General features: G+C 41.1%; 2 protein-coding genes and 1 long non-coding RNA gene across 3 annotated transcripts in view; 2 read left to right on the top strand and 1 right to left on the bottom strand.

Annotated features, from left to right (window-relative positions):
- Positions 1 to 14,557, top strand: part of rce1a (Ras converting CAAX endopeptidase 1a) — a 15,055-nt gene extending 498 nt beyond the window's left edge. The window contains exons 2-8 of the mRNA XM_020642785.3: positions 8,463 to 8,565; positions 8,666 to 8,749; positions 8,833 to 8,911; positions 9,044 to 9,211; positions 10,128 to 10,199; positions 10,276 to 10,338; positions 12,725 to 14,557. Coding sequence (XP_020498441.1) covers positions 8,463 to 8,565; positions 8,666 to 8,749; positions 8,833 to 8,911; positions 9,044 to 9,211; positions 10,128 to 10,199; positions 10,276 to 10,338; positions 12,725 to 12,954 — 799 coding nt within the window. The 3' untranslated portion in view covers positions 12,955 to 14,557. The remainder of the gene's footprint in view (positions 1 to 8,462; positions 8,566 to 8,665; positions 8,750 to 8,832; positions 8,912 to 9,043; positions 9,212 to 10,127; positions 10,200 to 10,275; positions 10,339 to 12,724) is intronic.
- Positions 4,940 to 8,318, bottom strand: LOC136177401 (uncharacterized). The gene is made up of 3 exons (XR_010665008.1): positions 7,425 to 8,318; positions 5,727 to 5,834; positions 4,940 to 5,116 (listed from the first exon to the last, which is right to left on the bottom strand). It is a non-coding gene; the product is annotated as an uncharacterized lncRNA (long non-coding RNA).
- A 10,487-nt stretch (positions 14,558 to 25,044) lies between the features above and the next one.
- cd248a (CD248 molecule, endosialin a) overlaps positions 25,045 to 27,500 on the top strand; it is a 3,763-nt gene continuing 1,307 nt past the window's right edge. Inside the window, exon 1 of the mRNA XM_020642767.3 lies at positions 25,045 to 27,500. This exon is cut by the window's right edge and continues 1,307 nt beyond it. Within this exon, the coding sequence (XP_020498423.1) occupies positions 25,258 to 27,500 (2,243 nt within the window). The 5' untranslated portion in view covers positions 25,045 to 25,257.

Here is a 27,500-nt window from a genome sequence, read left to right as displayed (position 1 = left end):
CAGTTAAGACAGTGGTCATCTTTAAGTTGTTTTTCTTAATATTATCTTAATAATGTGATACACCTGATACCCTTCTGTGTCTTGTACTACAATTTCAGAGATTATAATAATACTAACAATTTATTCAGCATTTTTCCTGTCATTACAACTAATGTTGTCAGGAGGTGCGACCAGGTAAAACAGTAATTCAAAGCAGTAAAAAAAGGTTAAAGTGAACAAACGGTTGCTCATTATGATGTGAATATCTATTGTACCTTATTAGTTTATTTGTACATTTGTAGCATTATTTTTCGGACTTAAAATCGGATGCTAAAGCCTCTAAAAACATTGCCAATAGAATACAATCCTAAATTATTGGATTATTATTATTATACTCTGAAGAGAAGTCCCTGAACAATTAAGTTCTGGAGATATTTGGTGGAAACGGGGCTATAGTAACAGAATCAGAGCTAAAGTAAGTTACCCTCTCTTTCTTGGGTTTGAGTGACCTCTCCTTTTGAAATGGAAAGCCCAGAGTTTCCCCCATTTCAGGGTGAACTGAACTTTTTCAACTGTTTTTCTCCAATCGACCTTTTGGAACTAAATTCAATTATTTCTGCATTGAAACTGTCAACCTGTCTTTTAGACCCAATCCCAACCAAGCTGTTTAAGGAAGTCTTTCCCTTAGTTAGCAACTCTATATTAGATATGATCAATATGTCTTTGACATTTACTTGGAATTACAGGGACTGCTTTAAGTTGGTTTGAATCCTACTTATCAGACTGGTCTCAGTTTGTACATGTTAATGATAAGTCCTCTATGCGCACCAAAGTTAGCCATGGAGTGCCACAAGGTTCAGTGCTTGGACCGATTCTCTTTACATTATATGTGCTTCCTCTGGGAAATATTATGAGGAAACACTCCATACAGTTTCATTGTTATGCAGATGATACTCAGCTTTATGTATCAATGAAGCCCGATGGCACCAGTCAGTTATGTAAGCTAGAAACGTGCCTTAAGGACGTTAGGACCTGGATGACAAGAAATGTTTTGCTACTTAACTCAGACAAGACTGAAGTTATTGTGCTAGGCCCTAAAAAACCTCAGAGAGACTTTTTCTAGTGATGTTACTGTCCTTAATGACATCAGCCTGGCATCTAGCACCACTGTCAGGAATGTAGGAGTCAGAACAACCCCACCCCCCCTTCCCCACCGGATTGTTGATGGACGGTCTGCCTCCCCCCACCCCCTTGCTCCCTATCCCTCTTCCTGCATCTTATCCCATCTCTCCCCCTATCCCTTTCCAACCCCGGCGCAGTCTAGGCCTGTGAAGGCTGTTTCGTCATGAGCCGGGGATCCGGCCGAAGATTTCTGCCTTTTAATAAGGCAGTTTTTTCTTACCACTGTAACTTTTGCTGCTTTGCTAAAGTGCTCATGATGGATAGGCCGGGTCTTTGTAACATAACAATGAGTAAGGTCTTTTTACCTGCTCTTTTGTAATGTTAACAGACAAAGAGTAAGGTATTTTACCTGCTTTCTGTAAAGTGTCTTGAGATAACACTTGTTATGAGTTGATGCTATACAAAATAAATTGAATTGAATTGAATTATTTGATCAAGGTATGTCCTTTTAACTCTCACATCAGGCAAATTTCAAGAACAGCCTATTCTTGCCCCCCTCTTCCTGCATTTGATCCCATCTCTCCCCCTATCCCCTTCCAAGCCCGGCGCAGTCTAGGCCTGTGAAGGCTGTTTCGTCATGAGCCGGGGAGCCGGCCGAAGATTTCTGGGTCAATGATGTGACGCTCATTTTTTTGTGTCCATAAGGTTTAGTTAACTTTTAAAGGCTTAAAATTAAAAAATAAATGCACAAATGACATGCTTTCATCTTTTGTTTTGAGGACCTAGTCTAAAATTTTTATTTATTATAAATTTTTAGAGAATATTTGGGGTATTTAGGCAGAAATGTCTAAGTGGTGTAACCGTTAGGCCCGCCCCCCCTGAAGGTCAAGTAGGATTTATTTTTGGGCTTTTTGTGCCTTTATTGTAGGGATAGGATAGTGGATAGGGTTGGAAATCAGGGAAAGAAGTCATTTAAGGATACCTTTCCGATAGTAAAGGACAGCTGTCATTAAAAGTAACCCATGAACACCAAGATTCCTTCAAGTGTTTGTGTCATTGTGTCGGCATGTCAGCTTGTCCCCAACCCCCCAACGCTGTAAACGTAGGGGAAACACTGAGAACTGTTCAATAGTAAATAAAAGTAATGGAACATCATTGTTCTTCTTATTATAATTATTTTAGGGAAATCGTGTCACCCAGTCAAGTACCAAGTTGTCAACATGGTATAACCACCATTGAAGGAGCCATTTTGTTAATATATTCATCATATCATGTGACAAGAAATGATATCACAAAGAAGAACCCCAGATGGTCCTAACTGCTGCAGGCCAAGTTTAGCAAAGCTCTTTAAAACATGAGATAATTGGACATTTTAAGGGCGTGGTCAGGCATGTCAAATGGTATGACCTCTGAAAAACATTAAAAATTTATGATAATTATAAAAATTTGTATTCACTTCGAAAATTAGATTTGAGATGTTCACACCAGGAAATGGGCTTACATAGGTCTCAATGATAATGCCTGTCAAATTTGATTTGAAGTGGAAATGTCAAATGGTGTACCCGGTTACGCTATTTGACTTTTATGACAAGCCTTTCTGTTAGAGGCCACTTTTGTCAAATATCAGTATTTTTTTTGTTGATTAAAGTGGTGATTCATCCATAACCTTATTATCAAGGGTCTAGGACAAAATGCCCTGGCATTTTGTAAATGTTTAGCTTCAAATTGCATATTTGTGTTCCATTCACTTGCATTTTTAAAGGTGCACTATATAGTTTTGGTAGAGAAATGTGAAAATTGGAGAAATGTACAGATTATTTGGTAAATGTTCATCATAACTCTAAACACAAACTGTCCTCAGATGAAAATTTGGTCCCTGTAACACTGTTAGAAGATAAAATGCTACTGGAGAAGTTATGGTGTGGGGCCCGCAACAGTGAAAGTGTAACTCTCCTGGTAGCTTTATATCTCCAAACAGTGTTCCAGGGACCCAGTTTTTACTTTGAATAAAGTTTGTGTATTCAGTTCAGAAAATATATCAAAGAATTGTTTCACTTCCCCAACTTTCAAATTTCACAACCAAATCGACATAGGCCACCTTTAAACATGTATAATCTAATATATGTATGTATGCTGTAATATTGGCACCAGTAGTTGCATTTTAGATGTGTCGGCTATTAGGGGCCATGTGGTAGGGTAGGTAGTATCAACGTGTCACTACCAGTGGGCGCGCACTGTAGCTGTTCCCACTCAACGTTCTTGAAGCCAAAATACGCCACTTAAGGGCGCTTCCATCTTGCGATTTTGACGTCATTTGGAGCCAGAGTCTGCGCAGTAGGGTCCGGGGGCAGGAGCCCTGGTAACACGCCCCGCCCACTTAGCGTATTGCCCTGATGACTTACGCAGCCCTGCTACGCCGAAAGCGCTCTGCCGGTCTACGATGAAGAAATGTGTAAGTACAACAAACCATCGTATTCAAAGTCTAATATTTAAACACTGTGTTTTAAAAAATCCTGCTATTTTGATCATTATTGAAAATACGTGGGCTGCTGGGTCCTCTGTTTTTGCCGAAATCGTTTTATATTAGCTAGGTTAGCACCATAGACTGTAGACTACAGGTGGTAAGATATGTTGTAAACTGATAGTTTGCAATGTGATTCATGTCTGCTTCTCTAATATATTCAAGGGAACATTAAATCAATTGTTTTTTGTATCTTCATTTAGGCAAAGAAGAGATAAAAGCAGCTGGTCTGACATATTCCACAGAGGTGAAGTGTAAGTTAAAATCATCTGTTAAAAGTTTATATCCTGTGATTGTTTTGAAGTTTCATAAGAGGATAGTAAAAACAAGCTATTGTTAACAATACAGTCTTCTAAAATAAAAATCACAATGAGTCATACACCAGCTAAATGTTAAATAGAAAGGTGATGTTTTCTTTTCCATTTTACAATCAACAGAACCTAAAAATGACTAATTTCAACCTGTATCTGCACACCTGTTACAGATATCAGGCTGGGGTCACATAGTTTGAATGAACCTCCTCCTTTTTTCACCTGTGCTTAGACTAAGAGCTGTTCCAGATGCCCTGCTCATCCACTGTGGTAGAGATGACCTTACACCAGCAGCTCTCCCAGATGAAGAGTCCTCTCTGCCATCACCCAGAGGAGCTGATCGACGTCTGCACAACTGAAGAAAGTGGACAGAGTCTGGTGCTTTGTGACAGTGAACAGTGAGAAGGCTACCATAGTAATCCTCAGAGAAAACACAGAGATCCTGGTCAATATTCAATGGTGCTATTTTCTTTACATGATGTTGCCCTGTGTTTGAAAGGCCAGATGCTGGAGGGTTGTGTTGGATTTGCTTTTCAACCACATTTTAACAGTTAAACAATCATCCAGGATCTTTATACTTTATTTGATTTTTGTTTGGATTTCTTTGTTAAATTATTTTTTATACTTTCTCCTATGTCCCAGCAGTTAGATCCGGATGGTCTCCCTTACTTATTTTCCACATGGTTAATGAAGCCAGGGGTTGTTTATTGAAGTTTTTTTTTTTTTTTTTTTCATAAAATGTTTAAATAAACTTTTTAACAATCTGAATTGACTGTCTCTGATTAACTGGAGCACGACAAAGTGTTGGTCACAGTAAAATAATTTAGCAGTTAAGTTTATAGCTCACATTTGAAAAGGCCTTGAACTGACATTAATTTCTTCTTGACCAACAACAGCTAAGACAACAGCAAAGCTAACAGACGAGCTCAGCTGGTCTCGTCTGAGATAAATGGCCTTCAAACTTATTTAATATTAAACATTTAAAGCCAATAAGCATAGCAAGATACGCATGAGATTCCATTTATTCAATCACAGACTTGTCAAACAGTCTGGCATGTTGTGCTGCTGTTTTCAAGAGTTAACTGAAGAGAAGAACTCAATCGAGAGAGGACAGGAAACGCTCAGGGGACGAGTCCTCCATGTTGTCAGGGGTTGTTGATGGATCTGAATCTGAGAGCATCTTCTGTAATAAAGAAAAACAATCATGGAGTTAAATGTAAAGTATAATGAATTTTACTGCGATGTTTCTGCCTCAGACCTGAAATAAGATCTGTCCTCAGGTTCTGCTAAACTTCAGGTTCTAAAGTTTGTTTTTAAGACAGGATAACTATTTGAGGAAAAACAAAATATATAATAAGACATGATGAATCCAATAATATGATCAGCTTTATGAATTTATGTTTTAATACAAAGGTGTTCCTGCCACTTTCTGTTGAATATTATTGTAAACTGTCATCACATGGGCCAGCCTGATAAATTAAACTAATCTTAAATATTCTCAGATAATCAGACAGCCAATTTGTGTGCTGAACCTCAACGGAGCTGGAATCAGAGTCTGGACTGCTGTTTCCTTTTGAGCATTGATTTCCTTGAAGACAGAAGAACAATTTAAACATGAACTTCTTGCAGAACCATAGAGGCTGTTAAAATCTTATGCTAGTCTTCCTTACATTTTAAGAAGGATTATAAATTGTTAAAATTAAATTAAATGTTTTTTAATCAAAGATTAAAATTACTTTGATGCTGATAGCGGTTAAAATAACACGGTCCAATCATATGAGAGATCATTTTACCTTTGAGTCCTATGTGAAGGCCTTCTCTTCAGAATCAGCACTGCAAAGACAAGATGATGGCATCCACCTTCACAACCTGCTGCTTCAGTCTGGCTGCATCATGGTCACCTACAGGAACACCACAGAAATACAATCAAAGTACTTCACTTTATTTATCAGAGGATGTACTGTATGCAAAGTAGATTTTTTTTTAGCTGTAATTCCTCAAAAAGATTTGAGACTGCTTTGTTATTTGAGAGCACAGATTGTTTCTTTTCCCTTCTCTCTGTTTGCCTGTACATGACCTTTTAGTGCTGTAAAAGATGCTACAGTAAATCCTGGATCAGCTGTGCGGATGGTGTGACTGTGTGGTAAAGCTTTGTTAAAGTTGTCACGCACATACTCATATGCCTTTGGAGAGTAAAAGTGCAGTGTGGTGGCAAACTGCTTATAAAATATAAAATAGTATTTTATTGGTGAGGTGCCCCAATCAAAGTGTCCTACAGAGTATCAGCAGCTTTAGAGGGAGGAGACGAGCACATTATGGAGAGGAGCGCACCGGAGGGAGCGAGCTAGGGGAGATACGCACAACCTGAGAAAAAGGAAATCCCCAGTTTAAAATATAATGTTGGCGAAAGGGAGACATAAATGTCAATGTTGAAATTCTTTTAAATGCAGAGGATGTGAATGTTCATCTTCCTTTGGCTATAAAAAGGCAACATTAGCCTGTAGTTTAATCATGGTGTTTCTCTTCGTTAACGATTATTGAAGCAAAATCAAAAATAAATGCATGACATTTAAAACATATTAACATGTGTGGGGAAAAACGCGATCTTTATGTCTTTTATTGTGCCTATGTCTCCTCCTAACTACAATAACAGCAGCATGTTGTGTGTAACACTGGTCTCCTGCATTAACACCTTCCTTTCAAAGGTGTTAAATACAGACACAGTCACAATCACCGCAATTTTTGTCAGGTTTTGTCATTTTTTAGTACAAATTCTCAATGAGCGTCATTAAATTTACAATATGATCAACTTGTGACTGTTGAATTGGTGTGTGTGGAAGACAATGCAGAACATTTATCACGTTTAAGCAGCATGATGCTCGGTTAATATTACATTACACCGCTGCAGGTTGTTGATGTTTGTGTTCACGTTTCGGTTAGTCTCTTAAATCAGTAACAGTTATATTAAATCAGATCTTACCTTTAGTTTTATCTGGATAGCTAGAGAAATATTCTACCCTCGTATATAGTACTATTAATTTCAGCCTGCACGGTGAAATTAAACCTGTTCCTCTCGGTATAGCCCACTTATCACTCAGACTGTAAACATGTACACATTAGTAATGATGCAGGCCAGATTACAATTATTTGGCTTTGTTTTTTCCCTAGATACTTTTTTGAGACCTTACCAGACGAATTTATTTTTATTGTAAAATAACTGTACAGTCAATGAACCGCATCTGTGAGCGGATTTTATATTACGATTCTTGGTTTTAAATACAATTTCAGTCACAATAACGATATAACAATATCAAGAAACATAGCATGTAAGTTATTATTTTTGCTCATTTTAAAAATAAAATAAAAAGATAAATCATGCCGGATAAGTAACCTAGCTTTGCAACATTTCAGCTAACCTTAGACTGCCTATGTGTTAGCTGGCTAGATAACGACTTTAACCAAACAATGACACATAAATCATTTTTACTTACCGAAAAATCTGCAAAGATCCCTTAGCTCCCTCAGGTCAGTTAGAACAGTTTACTGTAGAACAACTCATTTTGCCAGCTCAAAAAAGACGAAAAAACTGAACGAAAAAATTCAATGGTGTCTCGGCTTTCCTTCACTACGTAACTTTTGTTATTCACAAAGAGAGCTACGCGAAGATCCGCGGCTGTCAATCATCGTCAAATAGGACGTAAAATCCCGTTTTTCAACCTCAAATAACTTATTTAAAACAAACTTCACAGAAAAATGAGCACTTGAACACAATGTAGGGTGATAATAACTAATGATCACAGCAGAGTTTAGGTTTGGAAAAAAATTATGTGACGAGTATTTTAACTTTACAGTTTGACCCACATCCTGTCTGTTATCATTGAGGAGGCGGGGTTTATGACCTATACTGCAGCCAGTCAGCAGGGGGAGCTTGTCCAGTCCATTATTTTTACAGTCTATGGTCACTACCTGGAGCTTGCTTGCCAAAGTCTGGTACTATAGAAGGTGGCAATGCTGTTTGTGCTGTGATGGCCACCCATGATGTAAAGAAGGAGAGATGTAAAGTGTTGCCTGTGGGTATGTTATCCTTTGATTAGGGAAAAAGTAAAGATTTTTGAATTGGTCATCTGAACAACCCTTATTTGTCACTGACCCCTCTGCCTTTTAATGAGGCAGTTTTTTCTTACCACTGTAACTTTTGCTAAAGTGCTCATGATGGATAGGCCGGGTCTTTGTAATATAGCAAGAAGTAAGGTCTTTTACCTGCTTTTTGTAACATAACAATGAGTAAGGTCTTTTACCTGCTTTTTGTAACATAACAATGAGTATGATCTTTTTACCTGCTCTTTTGTAATGTTTGATGGTGATGATGATGGTGGTGATCATGAAGATCATGATGAAGATCATGATGATGATGGTGGTGATGATGACGATGATGGTGGTGGTGATGATGATGATGATGATGATGATGATGTTGATGGTGGTGATGATCATGATGATGGTGATGAAGGTCTTTATTGCTGTGTTTTCAGGGATCATCCCACAGTGATAAAAAGACGTTTCACCAGCGTTCTGATCGTGTCTGGGCTGTCTCCTGTGTTTGTGTGGGCGTGGAGAGAGTTCACAGGAATCACAGTGAGTCTCACACACACACACACACACACACACAGATATGACTATTGGATAGTTCATTACAAATTAAAGTCTACGCTGTGTGTGTGTGTGTGTGTCTCAGACTGGCCCGTCGTTCCTGGCTCTAATGGGGATTCGATTTGAAGGTATCATTCCTGCAATCATCCTCCCTCTGCTGCTCACCATGGTAAGAGAGAAACATGATGAAGAAGATGAGGATCTACTCAGGGTTAGAACTGGTCTAAAGCAATTAATGGTTCTTTGTTCCAGGTTTTGTTTCTGGGCCCCCTTATGCAGCTCGCCATGGACTGTCCCTGGACCTTCATGGACGGGATAAGAGTCGCCCTGGGTCAGAGAACATTCAGTCAACTTAATCTGCATGACACATACGAGGGAATCCCCTGATGTTCTCTGTGTGTTCTAATCATGTTCTATCTAGCTTAAATAACCTAATGTTCTTAATGTTCTATGTTCTGTGTAGACCCGTGGTTCTGGAGCCTGTGTGTCAGTGACATGCGCTGGTTGAGGAACCAGGTGGTGGCCCCGCTGACAGAGGAACTCGTCTTCAGGGCATGTATGCTGCCCATGTTGGTTCCCTGTGCCGGACTCTCCACTGCCATCTTCACCTGCCCTCTCTTCTTCGGAGTTGGTGAGTTATGCAGGTGAATTACCTGACAAGTTCTACTGACAGTTGGTGCTTTACCTGAGTGGTGGTTCACCTGACAAGTGGGGATGGGTAGTGGTTCACCTGATTGTTGTTTAACCTGAGTGGTGGTTCACCTGATTGGTGGTGGTTCACCAGATTGGTGGTTTACATGACGAGTGATGGTTCATCTAAATGGTGGTTTACCTGAATGTTTGTCCACCTGACAGGTGGTGGCTCACAGAGGTATGTGCAGTTACATTCTTATGAAAGCCAGGAGCTGATATAAGGGAGAAAATATGTAAATGTTTCTTTTTTTAACTCAAACTGTTACCTGTGCAGATGTTACCTGTTTCCTGTGCAGATGTTACCTGTTACCTTTGCAGATGTTAGCTATTACCTGTGCAGATGTTACCTGTTACCTGTGCAGGTGTTACCTCATACCTTTGCAGGTCTGTTTACTGTGCAGATGTTACCTGTTAAGTCTGTTTCCTATGCAGATGTCACCTGTTACATGTGCAAGTGTTACCTGTTACCTGTGCAGGTCTGTTTCTTGTGCAGATGTTACCTGTTTCCTTTACAGGTGTTACCTGTTACATTTGTCTATTGATGTATGATAGATGAATGATTGTTTATTGAGGTCTCATTGATTACTGATTGATTACCGATGTCTGATTGGTTGTCTATTGATGTCTGAGTGATTACTGATTGATTATTGATATCTGATTGATTACTGATGTCTGATTGATTAATTATTTATATCTGATTGATTAGTGATGTCTGATTCATTAATGATTGAGTATTGATATCTGATTGATTAATTATTGATTATTGATGTCTGATTGATGTGCGAAGGTGTCTGATTGATGTCCAATAGATGTCTGATTGATTATTGATTGATGTATGCGTGTCTCTGTTTCAGCTCACTTCCATCACATCATTGAGCTGCTCAGGTTCAGACAGGGGACTCTGTCGGGGATCTTCCTGTCTGCAGGTGAACTCAGGTGATGTTTGTTAACATGTTTGTTTACTGTTTCATCAGCTGATCATGTTTTTTTCTGGTTCTTCAGTGTTCCAGTTCTCCTACACAGCTGTGTTTGGAGCCTACACGGCCTTCATCTTCATCAGGACAGGTGAGCAGCTCTCAACTACACCTGGAACTAGAATATACAACACCCTGTATGTCTGTTCCCTCCTGGCCTGCTGATTGGTTCATAACAACACCCTGTGTGTCTGTTCTCTCCCGGCCTGCTGATTGGTTAATATAAGTGCCATTAGTCCCTGTAAATTATTGGTTCTTTGGTTTGATACCAGACCGGATGGGTCCAGATTAAAATCCATCAATATTTAGAGCATCAAGTGTTAACTGAGGTCTCACTTCCTGTTAAAAGCAGGATGTCATTTTTTTTGATTGTAAGCAGAAGTGACATCATAAACAAACATTCAGCGAAACAGAATCCATATTAATTCTAAAACAAATGCATTGAATGAAGGGCGGTGCAAACATGTCAACGATGAATGATCAAAAATAAATGTATCCACTAAATATCTACATTCAGAAAAACTCTGCAAATCAAGTCTTCAATGGTAGTGGTGCTCTGGCCTGTAGGGGAGAGTGAGCAGGGCGAGGAAGAAGGATTACCACAAACAGTCGGTCGCTTCTCCTCCTGCAGGCCTCATCACTCCAACTGACAGTGTCGGGTAGAGGGGGCAGGGGGCGTAGCTCTGCAGTTAGCCCTACAGCTCCAAGTCCAGGACAGACTGCCTGTTAGGGCTGCACCATATATTGTTTCAACATCGTCATTGCGATGTGCGCAATAGTCACACCACAAGGACATGCAATGTGAAGGAAAAAAAATAATCCATCCGGAGGCGAAATCTATATTTGAGCCTTTCAATTAAGTTTATGTAGCCTGTCTACGCCCACATTACTAATACATCTAAATGAGCATTCATTTATATATTTCACCACATTACATGCAACAATCTGCATAGTTAGAACACCTTCTCAGCACTCTGTCATCTCACCTGCTGTTATCAGGGTCGAGCAGAGCAGCGTGAGTGGTCGAGCGACTGAGAGAGAGGGAGCGGTGATATGAGCGGAGAGGAGCAGGGATTTTGACAATCTGACAGTTTGCTTATAGTTAATATCACATAAGGGGATATATTTAACACTTTTGGGGTTAATGGTTCCCCTGTGCTAATGGTTCCTGTGTGTTAATGGTTCCTGTGTGTTAATGGTTCCCCCTGTGTTAATGGTTCCTGTGTGTTAATGCTTTCCTGTGTGTTAATGGTTCCCCCTGTGTTAATGGTTCCCCCTGTGTTAATGGTTCCCCTGTGTTAATGGTTCCCCTGTGTGTTAATGGTTACCCCTGTGTTAATGGTTCCTGTGTGTTAATGGTTCCTGTGTGTTAATGGTTCCCCCTGTGTTAATGGTTCCTGTGTGTTAATGGTTACCCCTGTGTTAAAGGTTCCCCTTTGTGTTAATTGGTATACCTGTGTATTAATGATTCCCTTGTGTGTTAATGGTTCCTGTGTGTTAATGTTTCCCCTGTGCTAATGGTTCCCCTGTGTGTTAATGGTTCCCCTGTGTGTTAATGGTTCCCCTGTGTGTTAATGGTTCCCCTGTGTGTTAATGGTTCCCCTGTGTTAATGATTCCCCTGTGTGTTTAGGTTTCCCCATGTGTTTTAATGGTTCCCCTGTGTGTTAATGATTCCTGTGTGTTAATGGTTCCCCTGTGTGTTAATGGTTCCCCTGTGTGTTAATGGTTCCCCTGTGTTAATGGTTCCCCTGTGTTAATGGTTCCCCTGTGTGTTAATGATTCCCCTGTGTGTTTAGGTTTCCCCATGTGTTTTAATGGTTCCCCTGTGTGTTAATGGTTCCCCTGTGTGTTAATGGTTCCCCTGTGTGTTAATGGTTCCCCTGTGTGTTAATGGTTCCCCTGTGTGTTAATGGTTCCCCTGTGTTAATGGTTCCCCTGTGTGTTAATGGTTCCCCTGTGTTAATGGTTCCCCTGTGTGTTAATGATTCCCCTGTGTGTTTAGGTTTCCCCATGTGTTTTAATGGTTCCCCTGTGTGTTAATGGTTCCCCTGTGTGTTAATGGTTCCCCTGTGTGTTAATGGTTCCCCTGTGTGTTAATGGTTCCCCTGTGTGTTAATGGTTCCCCTGTGTTAATGGTTCCCCTGTGTGTTAATGATTCCCCTGTGTGTTTAGGTTTCCCCATGTGTTTTAATGGTTCCCCTGTGTGTTAATAATTCCCCTGTGTGTTTAGGTTTCCACATGTGTGTTAATGGTTCCCCTGTCTTAATGGTTCACCTGTGTTAATGGTTCCCCTGTGTGTTAAGGGTTCCCCTGTGTGTTAATGGTTCCCGTGTTAATGGTTCCCCTGTGTGTTAATGATTCCCATGTGTGTTAATGGTTCCCCTATGTTAATGGTTTCCCCTGTGTTAATGGTTTCCCCTGTGTGTTAATGATTCCCCTGTGTGTTAATGGTTCCCCTCTGTGTTAATGGTTTTAGGTCACCTGGTGGGTCCGGTTCTCTGTCACTCGTTCTGTAACTACATGGGTTTTCCTGCCATCAGCGCGGCGTTGGATCATCCTCACCGTGTCTCTGTCCTCTCCTGCTACATGCTCGGCGTCCTCCTCTTCCTCCTCTTCCTCTTCCCCTTCACTGACCCCACCTACTACGGTCTCCCCACACCTGTCTGCACACTCACCACCTCACCCAGCCCCCTCTGCCTCTCTTGATTGGCTGCCTCCATGCTCCTTCCTGTGTTAAAGAGAAGGAGGAACTACAGTTCAGGTTTGTGACATGTTGAAGAGGAGGCGGAGCTACAGTTCAGGTGTGTCCTCTGGCTACTGACAGCCATATAGCCAGGTTGGCTCAGTTTCCATGCAGATCTGGGGTTATAAGTAACATGTTGATCAGCTGTTGCTGTGACACAGGAGGGGCTTTGTGTCAGTGATGTCAGAGGATCTGGTGTCATGACTTTTCTTTTGAAGAAACTCGTCAGTTAGTGAAGGTTTCATTTTATTTTCATGAGTTCAGATTTATTTTTTCTACGTTCTTGTTTTTGACGGTTTCAGTTCAAATAAAAGGGTTAGGGTGAGTTATTTTTAGAAGCAGTCGACAGATCTCAGCTCAGTGAACTTCATCTGAGGTTAAAGGAGAACTTTAAAAACAACCTGTCTCTAATATCAGTTTTATATAATCATTAAAGTTTGTGATGATGACTGGTCGTCTGGCGCAGAATCGTTAGTACCAAGGACGGAGGTGATGGAAGGTGTTTCAGGTGTCCAGTCTGTGTCGGGTATGATGATGTGACTTAGAGTTCGATAGTTTTATAATTGGTTGTTTATAAACGTTCCCTCTGCATGTTTAATTTGTGTATTTATTAAGACACACACATGAATACACAGGTTTGTTCAAGTGTTAGCATAATGCTAAAGGTAAGTGTTAGTCCTTTAAGTCCTTTCAGGTGATTTAGTGCTGGATGTTCATCTTTAATCCAGATTAACGTTATATCAGTCCAGAAGCATCAGGTGCATCTTTCCGTTGTACTGGGATATACATTTTAGGGTTAGCTTGATGCTAACACATACTCATGCTGCTCTAAGTCTGATTCAAGAAAAGATCAATTACCTGATGTGGTTTTAAACTCTGCAGTTAAAGGGTCACAGAGTTCAGGGTTCTCTTCTGGTTTCAAATCGTTCATAGAAACACACATCAAAGCAGAACAACGACACCAGCATTTCTCCATGACGTCTGAGCCACAGCTCACCTGTCCTTTATTCTAACCGATCTCAGCTGCTCTGACAGAAAGAACTCTTGAAGTTAAAATCAAACTGTGAAGACGAAGACGAGGCTGCTTTCATCTTCAGCAATAAATAAATGTGTGTGTGCACAGGAAAAAGGAACCGGTGTGTGATGTGAGTTTTTCTGTAACCTGAAGCTGCCAGCAGGGGGCGTCAGAGCTCCTCTGTGGGAACCATCCTTGACCAAGAAACCATCCTTTCATTGTGATGAAAGGAGGAATGTTCTAGAATGATAATAAGCTTGACCCACTCTGGCTGCACACAGGGACACGCGTGACAAAGTGTACATGAACATTTATGAATAGAAATGATTATTTTTCACTGGATAAAGATACACACTCGCAGCAGGGTGTTTCTGCTGCTCTGAGATTCAAACATTTAATACACAAAAGAATGTGACATGTTTATATTTTTAATCAGATCTATTTTGGATCACAGGTACAGGTGTGAGCATGTCACTGAGTCACACGATGGAGGATGTTTTATTAGGACAATCGTTGATGTCTGTAAATAAACTCTGAGCTTTTGTACAGTCTGACTGTCTCTGTGTCATTCATCAGTTCAGTCAATTTTAACTGACTGCTTCACCCACCCGCCGATCTGTTCACACCAGACATGTTTGCCTCGTATTTTACTGAAAAAATTAAAACCATCAGTAACCAGTTTTCTGAGCCTGACCAACTCAGACCAAAGGCACCAACCAAAAGTGCCTCACTCGACTCATTCTCCTCTCTGACTGAGGACGAAGTCTCTAAGCTTGTGCTAGACTCTCGGCTCACCACCTCTGGACACACTAGGAACATACTAAAGTCTCTTAGAACATACTAAACTTTCTTAGAACATACTAAACACACTAGGAACATACAAAACACTAAGTGCATAATAAACTCTCTTAGAACATACTAAACACTAAGTACATAATAAACTCTCTTAGAACATACTAAACACTGAGAACATACTAAACACTCTTAGAAAATGCTAAACTCTCTTTGAACATACTAAACACTAAGAACATACTAAACACACGAGGAACATACAAAACACTAAGAACATACTAAACTCTCTTAGAACATACTAAACACTAAGTACATAATAAACTCTCTTAGAACATACTAAACACTGAGAACATACTAAACACTCTTAGAAAATGCTAAACTCTCTTTGAACATACTAAACACTAAGAACATACTGAAAACTCTTAGAACATACTAAACACTAAGAACATACTAAACTCTCTTAGAACATACTAAACACGAAGAACATACTATACATTGAGAACATACTAAACACTCTTAGAACATACTAAACACTAAGAACATACTAAACTCTCTTAGAACATACTAAACACACTAGGAACATACTAAACACTCTTAGAAAATACTAAACACTAAGAACATACTAAACACTAAGAACATTCTAAACTCTCTTAGAACATACTAAACACACTAGGAACATACAAAACACTAAGAACATACTAAACACTCTTAGAACATACTAAACACTCTTAGAACATACTAAACAGTCTTAGAACATACTAAACACTAAGAACATATTAAACACTCTTAGAACATACTAAACACTGAGAACATACTAAACTATCTTAGAACATACGAAACACTCTTAGAACATACTAAACACTGAGAACATACTAAACACTAAGAACATGCTAAACACTCTTAGAATATACTAAACACTAAGAACATACTAAACACTCTTAGAACATACCAAACACTAAGAACATACTAAAGACTCTTAGAACATACTAAACACTAATAACATACTAACCACTCTCAGAACATACTAAACACTAAGAACATACTAAACTCTCTTAGAACATACTAAACACTGAGAACATACTAAACACTAAGAACATACTAAACACTCTTAGAATATACTAAACACTCTTAGAGCATACTAAACACTAAGAACACACTAAACACTTAAGAACATACTAAACTCTCTTAGAACATACCAAACTCTCTTAGAACATACTAAACACTCTTACAACATACTAAACACTCTTAGAACATACTAAACACTGAGAACAGACTAAACACTAAGAACACACCAAACTCTCTTAGAACATACTAAACACTCTTAGAACATACTAAACACTGAGAACATACTAAACACTAAGAACATTCTAAACTCTCTTAGAACATACTAAACACTAAGAACATACTAAACACTCTTAGAACATACTAAACAGTCTTAGAACATACTAAACACTAAGAGCATACTAAACGGTCTTAGAACATACTAAACACTAAGAACATACTAAACACTAAGAACATACTAAACACTCTTAGAACATTCTAAACATTCTTAGAACATACTAAACACTAAGAACATACTAAACACTCTTAGAACATACTAAACACTAAGAACATACTAAACTCTCTTAGATCATACTAAACACTGAGAACATACTAAACACTAAGAACATTCTAAACTCTCTTAGAACATACTAAACACTAAGAACATACTAAACACTCTCAGAACATACTAAACAGTCTTAGAACATACTAAACACTAAGAGCATACTAAACGCTCTTAGAACATACTAAACACTAAGAACATACTAAACACTCTTAGAACATACTAAACGCTCTTAGAACATACTAAACACTCTTAGAACATACTAAACACTCTTAGAACATACTAAACACTAGGAACATACTAAACACTAAGAACATACTAAACTCTCTTAGAACATACTAAACACTCTTAGAACATACTAAACACGAAGAACATACTAAACACTAAGAACATTCTAAACTCTCTTAGAACATACTAAACACTAAGAACATACTAAACACTAAGAACATACTAAACACTCTTAGAACATTCTAAACATTCTTAGAACATACTAAACACTAAGAACATACTAAACACTCTTAGAACATACTAAACACTAAGAACATACTAAACTCTCTTAGATCATACTAAACACTGAGAACATACTAAACACTAAGAACATTCTAAACTCTCTTAGAACATACTAAACACTAAGAACATACTAAACACTCTCAGAACATACTAAACAGTCTTAGAACATACTAAACACTAAGAGCATACTAAACGCTCTTAGAACATACTAAACACTAAGAACATATTAAACACTCTTAGAACATACTAAACACTAGGAACATACTAAACACTCTTAGAACATACTAAACACTCTTAGAACATACTAAACACTCTTAGAACATACTAAACACTAGGAACATACTAAACACTAAGAACATACTAAACTCTCTTAGAACATACTAAACACTCTTAGAACATACTAAACACGAAGAACATACTAAACACTAAGAGCATACTAAACGGTCTTAGAACATACTAAACACTAAGAACATACTAAACACTAAGAACATACTAAACACTCTTAGAACATTCTAAACATTCTTAGATCATACTAAACACTGAGAACATACTAAACACTAAGAACATTCTAAACTCTCTTAGAACATACTAAACACTAAGAACATACTAAACACTCTCAGAACATACTAAACAGTCTTAGAACATACTAAACACTAAGAGCATACTAAACGCTCTTAGAACATACTAAACACTAAGAACATATTAAACACTCTTAGAACATACTAAACACTAGGAACATACTAAACACTCTTAGAACATACTAAACACTCTTAGAACATACTAAACACTCTTAGAACATACTAAACACTAGGAACATACTAAACACTAAGAACATACTAAACTCTCTTAGAACATACTAAACACTCTTAGAACATACTAAACACGAAGAACATACTAAACACTCTTAGAACATACTAAACTCTCTTAGAACATACTAAACACTAAGAACATACTGAACTCTAAGAACATATAAACACTAAGAACATATTAAACACTCTTAGAACATACTAAACACTAAGAACATACTAAACTCTCTAAGAACATACTAAACACTAAGAACATACCAAACTCTCTTAGAACATACTTAACACTCTTAGAACATACTAAACACTAAGAACACACTAAACACTAAGAACATACTAAACACTCTTAGAACATACTAAACTTTCTTAAAACATACTAAACAATGAGAACATACTAAACACTAAGAACATACTAAACTCAATTAGAACATACTAAACACTCTTGTGAAGGTAGGATCATGGAGAATGGTCTAAGCAGTAAATATTTACAGTTCGCAGAGCGGAGGTTAAAGTAGGAATGTTCTCTCAGTGTCAGGTCATTTTTTTTTCATTAAAGAAGAGCAGAATGCTCCTCAGCATTCACACGACCTTATTTATGTTTTTAGAGCCATGACTCATCTCTGCAGGAGGAAAATATGCTGAAGGAATTCCGGCCGGCTTGGATTAGACCCCCCTCTCCCCTCCTCGGGGTTAATGGTGAGGAGCTGTGAGAGGGAACAGATAAACAAAGGAACACAATGTGGATCTGATTTATCTCTGGAACACGTCACAGAATTTAAGAACGTAATGTTGTGGTTCGAGGAACAGGCGTAGTAAAGTTTTGTTTTTTTTCCCAGGAAGTGCAATGACTGCTATATCTTCTGTTAACCTCCCCTAACGTCCCCTAATCCTGGCCAACAGAAGCATTGTGCAGCCAGACAAAAGCAGATAAGTGATTAGAACACCAATGACACTTCAAAATGTGGCCATTTCTTTCACTTTATCACAGAGACACTGAGTGTAATCAGAGGTGTCAGCTAGAATTGGCAAAGCTAGCATCTGCTGAGCAGCTCCTTGAACAACAATGTGAAGTGCTTTATGAAGTGTGATGTGACCTTTGACCCCTCCCCTCTGAGCTGAATGTAAATGTATTTACATTCATGATATTTAATTTAAAGACAATCTGAGCGTTGGTATGTGGAGCTCAGCCCTCTGCTCGGGGTTGATCCTCCTCACAGGACGTCCTCTGCAGGACTCCTGACTGTTTCTAAATTATAATCTTCTGTAGGTCACAACCAAAACTTGTAATTCCAGTGTTCTCAGGAGGAGCTGAGCACATAAACACAGAGAGCAGCTTCACTCGACACCCTCCCACAGAGAAACTGAATCCACAGAGCAGAAACACAGCTCAGGGACCATCATGGAGGATTTAACACAGAGCCAGGATTTACAGAAGTTAACCTCCAGAGGACAGGGTCCCTTTGTCTGTTACTACAAACTACAGATATTCAGATGTGATTATAGTGATTATAAAATATGAATTCAAACCTTGATGCTAGGTTAAAGGGGACTGAATGACATCAAGGATTATTCTGTATCATTCTGTTTTTAGAAAAATGATTTCTGATAAAACACGAGACCTAACCTGAAAAAAACAATATGAGCTTCAGCTCACTAGCCCTGTCAGACTGGATGAGTTAATACTGATGGACTCTTTACACAGCAGCCTCTGCCATCAGTGTGTGAATGTGTGTGAATGGATGAGTTAATACTGATGGACTCTTTACACTGCAGCCTCTACCATCAGTGTGTGAATTGATGAGTTAATACTGATGGACTTTTTACTCAGCAGCCTCCACCATCAGTGTGTAAATGTGTATGAATGGATGAGTTATAACGATGGACTCTTGACTCAGCGGCCTCTACCATCAGTGTGTGAATGTGTATGAATGGATCAGTTAATACTGATGGACTCTTTACTCAGCGGCATCTACCATCAGTGTGTGAATGTGTATGAATGGATCAGTTAATACTGATGGACTCTTTACGCAGCGGCCTCTACCATCAGAGTGTGAATGGATCAGTTAATACTGATGGACTCTTTACGCAGCTGCCTCTACCATCAGTGTGTGAATGTGTATGAATGGATGAGTTAATACTGATGGACTCTTTATTCTCATAACTTTATCTCCCATCATTCTCTGCTGCATGCTGTCCGTCAGAGCGAGACAGTTACACATGCACACAAACATACACACCCTCACAGGCACACACACACACACACACACACACACAGCAGCAGAAATGTAAATATCTGTACCTGTTTTTTTTACCCTGAAGTGGTTTAAGGAGAAAATGAGGTGACTCCTCCTGTATGAAGACATCCTCCTCCTTCTCCTAAAAAGACCATGTGACCCCTCAACCAATAAGAAACAGCTTCTGGTCGTCCCCAGAGATCAGTTTGGCTCCTGTTTCTGATTGTTTCCTCCTTTCTCTTCTCTCCCCATCTCTCTCCACTCACACACATTTTCTGTTTTTATGCTAAGCTAGGCTAAACTGGTTTATCTGAGAAGCACCCCTGAGGTCTGTTATTGACATGTGCTGCTCTGATTGAGGTAATATATATTATATGATAAATTATTAAATGGGTACTGAAGTGTCTGAGTGTAGGTCTGTGTTTTGTAGCTGCATCACTGAATGCTAAATGTTAGCAGACGGCCCACACAGAAACAAAGACTGTGTGTCACAAAACTGAACAATTCTCTGTAATTTTGAAGCTCCTTGATGAACACGCACACACACACACACACACACACACACACACACACACACACACACACACACACACCCTGTTGTTGTTACACAGTTGAAAACAGTGTGGAGCCCCCGAGGCGTTCAGGAGGGATTTTACAGGAACACACACATGGTGTTTTATGGTTTATAATGAAGAATTCTTCAGACGTTGTTTGAGCCAGCTGCTCCACATGTTTCTGTCAGATCTCAGGAAGATGAAGATGATGATGATGATGAAGATGATGATGATGATGATGATGATGATGATGATGATGATGATAATAAAAGTTACTGAGGTTCAGCGAAAGCTTTTTGTTCTTGGTATTGCAGTATCTAAGCTCAGTGATAAAAATACCCTGCTGAGAAAACACACACACACACACACAGGGACATATATGGCTGTGGAATTAGTGGGTCCTTTAAAAACACCCCCCTCACTTCCTGTTGTATTCTGGGATCAGTCGGAGCGTGAGAACGTTTTCAGGGCAGAACGAGTTGACCACAAACCCGAGATAAAAACAGAACACAGTCTGACTCTAATTAATGTACATTGTGTGTTTTTATCTCCATTTCACAGACACACAATTGTGTGTGTGTCGTGTGTGTGTGTGTGTGTGTGCGCGCGTGGGTGCGCGTGCGTGCGCGTGTGCATGTCTTGAGTTCTAAATGTGAACAGTTGGTTTAATGGTCAGCTCGGTCAGTGTGAGAGTGCAGCTCCATCAGTGTGAGAGTGAGAGTGCAGCTCCATCAGTGTGAGAGTGAGAGTGCAGCTCCATCAGTGTGAGAGTGAAGCCCCTTCAGAGTGAGAGTGAAGCTCCGTCAGAGTGAGAGTGCAGCTCTTGGAGAGTTAGACTCAGACACGGAGAACAGGAGGAACCAGTTATAGAGATATTAGAGACTGTAATCTATTCTTAGAGAATCAGAACCTCAGGGTTTGAACGAGTGAATCAGCAACAAAAGATCTAGATACATTACCAAATCGAATCAGCAGTCTGCATTATCACTATGGAGACCCTGTCTGACCCCCCTCCCCACTAACAGTCAGACCTCTGACCCCAGGATAAGAGACCCTGTCATAAGAAGGGCTCTTGGTTTGTTGAATGAGGTGGTTGTAGATTCTCAGTGTTGAGCTCATTGAAACATTTCATGTGAAAGCAAAGAGAAAAAACAGCTTCAAACATCCTGTTTAATACAGGCCTGTGAGAGGACGCTATCACCCAATCAGATGTTTCTGTCTGCTTGTCCACCCTGTCTCCTCATTGTGCTTTCATCTGTTTGACCTTTAACCTACCCCACAGCGTCCAGACATCTATGACAGCCAGGGGATGAACCCTTCTTCAATCTAATTTAAATGTGTCTCATACTTTGGATTCTGACTCCAAACCCACAGAGCAAAGTGTAAGCTCGAGACAACATTATTTCACAGCCGAGTAAAATGGAACCTCTGGGTTGGATCTCGAACTGAACTGTAGGATTCATTCTGGAGGACTCATTTAGCTGATTAGACACAAACCTCTGAACACTTCCAGTTTTTGTTGTAACGTTAAAATTAATTTTCTTCAACAAGCAGATAATCTGTTCAATAAAAACATCACTTTTGACCAAACATTCTCCTTCATCCACACTCCGTTTACTTCTTTATCTTCCAGCTGTGACGTTACAGCTGTTTAAATTTTTCACTTTCACCTTTGTGTGTTGGTGAGTCCGATTATCAGGACCTGGACCTGGTGCAGACCTCTGAACCAACACGCAGACACCCTTTAGAGACTTCAGACCCCAGGAGTCTGTTTTATCTCAGACCCCTGATCAGTGACTGGTGGCTCTGATCAGTGACTGATGGCTGATCATAGACTGGTGGCTCTGATCAGTGACTGGTGGCTGATCAGTGACTGGTGGCTCTCGTGATGACACATTCATGACATCACGACATGTTCACGACACATTCATGACATCACAACATGTTCACGACACATTCATGACATCACAACATGTTCACGACATCACAACACATTCACAACATCACGACACATTCATGACATCACGACACGTTCACGACATCACGGCACATTCATGACACGTTCATGACATCACGACACATTCATGACACGTTCATGACATCATGACACATTCATGACACATTCACGACATGTTCACGACACATTCATGACATCACAACATGTTCACAACATCACGACACATTCACGACATCACAACACATTCACAACATCACGACACATTCATGACATCACGACATGTTCCTGACATCTCAACATGTTCACGACACATTCACGACATCACGACACATTCACAACATCACGACACATTCATGACATCACGACACATTCATGACATCACGACATGTTCCTGACATCTCAACATGTTCACGACACATTCACGACATCACGACACATTCATGACGACACATCATGACCTCACGACACATTCACGACATCACGACACATTCATGACATCACAACACATTCACGACATCACGACACATTTATGACATCACGACACATTCATGACATCACGATATGTTCACGACACATCATGACACATTCACAAAATAAATATGATTGGATGAAATTAATAGTTGCATTTATGAAAGATAAACAGAATGTTTTATATAAATGTACAACTGCACAAAGCATTTTTAAGTGAATGAAATATGTTGAATAAAAAATCATCTGGATAAAAATATCTCTAATGTTTTTCTTTTATTCAAGGCATATTATTGAAATGGTAGCTTACATGATCTGCGTCCCTTTTTGGTCATTGGTTTTTTTCTTTTCCTTTTTATTAACAATGTTTTATTTTACAATTTCTTGTAGGAATCAACATCAAATGACAGCGAGGCATCTTTACTAAACTTTATACAAGAATGTATAAATGTTCACCTTCACACACAAAATACAAATAAAGAAATAAAATAAATACAAAGGCAACAACAAGTTATAAGTCAAATCAATAAATAAACAAAATGCAGATTGTCTCCACAGGGTCATCGTTAGTTTTTGTGAATGGTCGGATGCGCGACTCGCTTTAAATGTTGCGGCCGCAAGGAATTGTGGGACAGCATTATCTCATCTCCTTTGGTAAAGGATGGTCCAGTGTATGCTAAAGGAGGTTATAAAGGAAGCTTTGACCCACCTTTCCTTTGCTTTTAGAGAATTCAAGTGGCTCTTATCATGGCCACCACTTAAATGCTTATGGGCCATTTCACTCAGTGAGGAACCTTCCTTAGAAAAAACAGACGATTCCAATGCCCCCGTTATGTTTATATTAAAGGGGACATATGATGAGAAATCCACTTCTATGGTGTTGTTGAACATATATTTGGGTAACCTGAGTGTCTAACGACCCATAAAATGTGAAATAAATCCATCCAGTCCTTTGTTTGCGGTCTGCATAAGTCTTACAACACAGAGAAAAGTGCTCCATTTCAAATGTGCTCTCCTTGTGATGTCACAGTGGGATTCTGGTATCTCCACCCATGGACTCCACCCCCAGCCTAGAACAAAAGTTTAACGCAGGTCAGCCATTTTTATTCCCTCTAGTGAAGGAGTGACGTCTACGGGGAAAACTCAGGGGGGGCTCATTATATTTAAAGAGACACACACACCAAAACGGAGCGTTCTGAGAGAGCTGGTTTATACAGGGTCACAAACCTCCTCTGGTGCTTGATTCATGTTATATTTTGACCAAAGCACAACACAGATGTTTCATTTAGACCACAGGGGACTGTTTGAAAAGGTGGAAGAGGGGGATAATATATCCTCTTTAAAGCTGCATGCAGTTCAACATCTTACTGAAGAGACCAGAGGCAGCTGTGGCTGCTGCAGCTCAGCATGAATTAGCTGGTGTAATCCAGACTTTATCTTCTAGGTGTGCTAACTAGTAATTACTCTTCATTAACAATCAAGCTAATAACAGCGAACAAAACCAACAGCCCCTCCATGAACAGCCTGACCGGCTGGTGTTGACTGTGAGTTACAAAAAAAGAGCGTCACACGAGGTCAGAAGGAACGAGTCGTTCTCTGTGGGAGGTTTTCATGTTCCCTTCCTGCTCATCTTATGTTCACTTCCTGCTCATCTGATGTTCACTTCCTGCTTGTCTCATGTTCAACAAAAAAAATGTAAAGAACGACGAGTGAGACAAATCACACAGGAACACAGAGAGAGGAGACGGAAGATAACTCATCTGTTCCAGAGATTAGACTGTACCATAACAGTTCATGTGTGTGCTTGTGCATGTGTGTGTGCTTGTGTGTGTGCGTGTGCTTGTGCTGGTGTGTGTGTGTCTAAACTATGTTCACTTATGAAAACCATATGACGAGCTCTGAAAAAGAAAGAAACGCTCAGTTCTCTGCACCCCCCCCCCCCCCCCCCACACACACACACACACACATCCCCCTCCTCCAAAAAAATACAGTCTTTTCCTCGGCCCATTCCTTCTTCTCCTCTCCATCCCCCTCTGCCCAACCTCAGTCTCTTTCCCTCTTTCTCTCCCCTCCCTGTCCCCCCTCCCTCTCGCTCTCCTCCCCCTCACTGCTCTGTGAGCTTGTTGCTGACCTGCAGCTCTCATTCGTTTTTCTCTCCGTGTGGAGCTCAGGCAGATGGAGAATCGTCAACAGAAACAAAGAGTTTAGATGAAGAGAGAAAAGTTTGGATAGAAAACAGAAGTCGGCCAACAGAGACCAACTTTGAGAGAGCGGGGAGATAAAAGACAAAGGGGGAGTCAAAGTTTAGATTTATTCAGTCCTCAGACAGGATGGCTTTGGTTCTGCTCCTCGCCTCCCTGCTGGCTCTGCTCTGTGGAGCGTCCTCTGTGTTGGCTCAGGACCTCATTGAGACCGATGCCCTGTGCACTGAGGACGGCTGTTTGGTGGTCTACTTCCAAAGAAAGACCTTCCTGGACTCATGGAGAGCTTGCAAAAAGAAAGGAGGGACGCTGGCAACCATCAAACACCGGAGGGATGCAGCCATCATCGCCTCGCTTTTCTCCACCCTGGACCTTCGTCACTCTCGCAGTAAGGTTCAGGTCTGGATCGGCCTGCAGCGTCAGCCTCGACAGTGCACTGCCAGCCGCCCACTCAGGGGCTTCTCCTGGACTACAGGAGACCAGGACACAGAGTACACAAACTGGCTGAAAGAGGACTCACCCAATGCCTGCTCTGTGCCCCGCTGTGTGGTGATGGGCTACAACAGTCAGGATAACAATGAGAACTTCAAGTGGCTAGATGGAGCTTGCTCAGTGTCTGTGGACGGGTATCTCTGTCACTACGCCTTTGAAGGAATGTGTGCAGCGTTGTGGAGTGAGGGGGCAGGTAACGCTCTCTACAGCACACCTTTTAACCTTCTCAGCACCCTGCTCACCCATATCCCCTTTGGATCTGTGGCCACCGTGCCCTGCCCTGAAGGCAGCGAGGATGAGCAGTCTGTTCTGTGTACACAGAAAGACGACGGCTCAGTGGGGTGGTCTAGAGACCCCCCTCTGTGCTCCAACTCTCCTGTAACTCAGAAAAGGTGCGAGCAGGATAACGGTGGATGTGAACATTACTGTAATCCGACTGGAGGTCACTTTTACTGCGAGTGTGCCAATGGATATCAGCTGAGAGACGACAGACAGACCTGCGAGCTGACTGTCATCTGTCAGGGTGCCCCCTGTAAGCCAGAGTGCCTCCCCCTGACTGATGGGTACGGCTGTGCCTGTCCTGAGGGGTTCATGCTGACTCCAGATGAACAAAGCTGTGTGGATGTGGACGAGTGTCTGCAGAGTCCGTGTGAGCAGCTCTGTGTGAACGCTCAGGGGTCGTTTGTGTGTCGATGTTGGGATGGGTACGCCCTGGAGGACACAGGGATCTGTGAGGACGTAGACGAGTGTTTGAATGAACCATGTGAACACGCCTGTGAGAACACAGTTGGCTCTCATGTCTGTCACTGCCATCTGGGTTACTCCCCATTGCTGGAAGACCGCAGTAGGTGTCAGGACGATGATGAGTGCCTGATCCCTGGGACCTGTGAGCAGATGTGTGTGAACAATGTGGGGGGATTTGAGTGTTATTGCGTGGAAGGATACGAGCTCAGGGCAGATCACTCCTCCTGTCGTAAGAGAGGGGAGGAGGATGAACAGTCTGCTGTCACACCTCCTTTCCCTTGGGGAACCCACCAGCCAGTGTGGGAACCTGAGTACGACTGGAACCCCCAGCAAAGCCACACGGACTGGCCTCCAGAGGAGGAGCCGTCTCTGGACTGGCTTACTGACCCGCCCAGGGTTCAGGACTCTGATGTGATTTGGGTCACTAGCTCCCCTTTTGATTTAGCACCTGACCCTCCAGCAGAGGAGGAGAAGGACACTGGAGCAACGTACCTGTTGGAAATTGGGCAGAGATCTGAGCAGGAGGTGTTACCAACAACTAACCACCCCACTCCTCCACCCACCACGGAATCCATCTCCACCCACGACTGGTACGAGGAGGATGAAGAGGATGAAGAGAGAACGACCACAGCCCCCCCCCTCCTCTCCACCTCTACCATCTCAGGGGGGGCCTGGAATTGGTGGGCAGTAATAATCACATCCAGCCAGGAACCAGGAAATCTAGATGATCCAGTCAGAGACCTCGACATGCAAACAGATTCAAGCAACCACGGTGTAGAGGACCATTACGCCCTCAGGGAAAACACAGAGCTCCCAGAGGAGGAACTGGGGAAGGAAGCAGAGGAGATCACACGCTCCCAAGACCCTGCTGTTCCCACCCAGCTCACCCCCTCCCAACCTCCCGCGAGTGAGAGCGGGGGGAGCAGGACCATGGTGGATGCGGAGGAGGCGGGGCTGGGGCAGAAGCAGAGCAGCACCTGGCTCCTGGTGGGCCTCCTGGTGCCTCTGTGCCTCTTCATCGGGGTGATGGTGGTGCTGGGCATTGTGTACTGCACCCGCTGTGACGTCCAACCACAAAACAAGAATGCCACAGACTGCTACCACTGGATCTCTGGGGCTCATGACAAACAGGGAGC

Source organism: Labrus bergylta, chromosome 22, assembly GCF_963930695.1.
Source record: "Labrus bergylta chromosome 22, fLabBer1.1, whole genome shotgun sequence".
Taxonomy (NCBI): Eukaryota; Metazoa; Chordata; class Actinopteri; order Labriformes; family Labridae; genus Labrus; species Labrus bergylta.
This window is presented reverse-complemented; position numbering and strand designations above follow the sequence as displayed.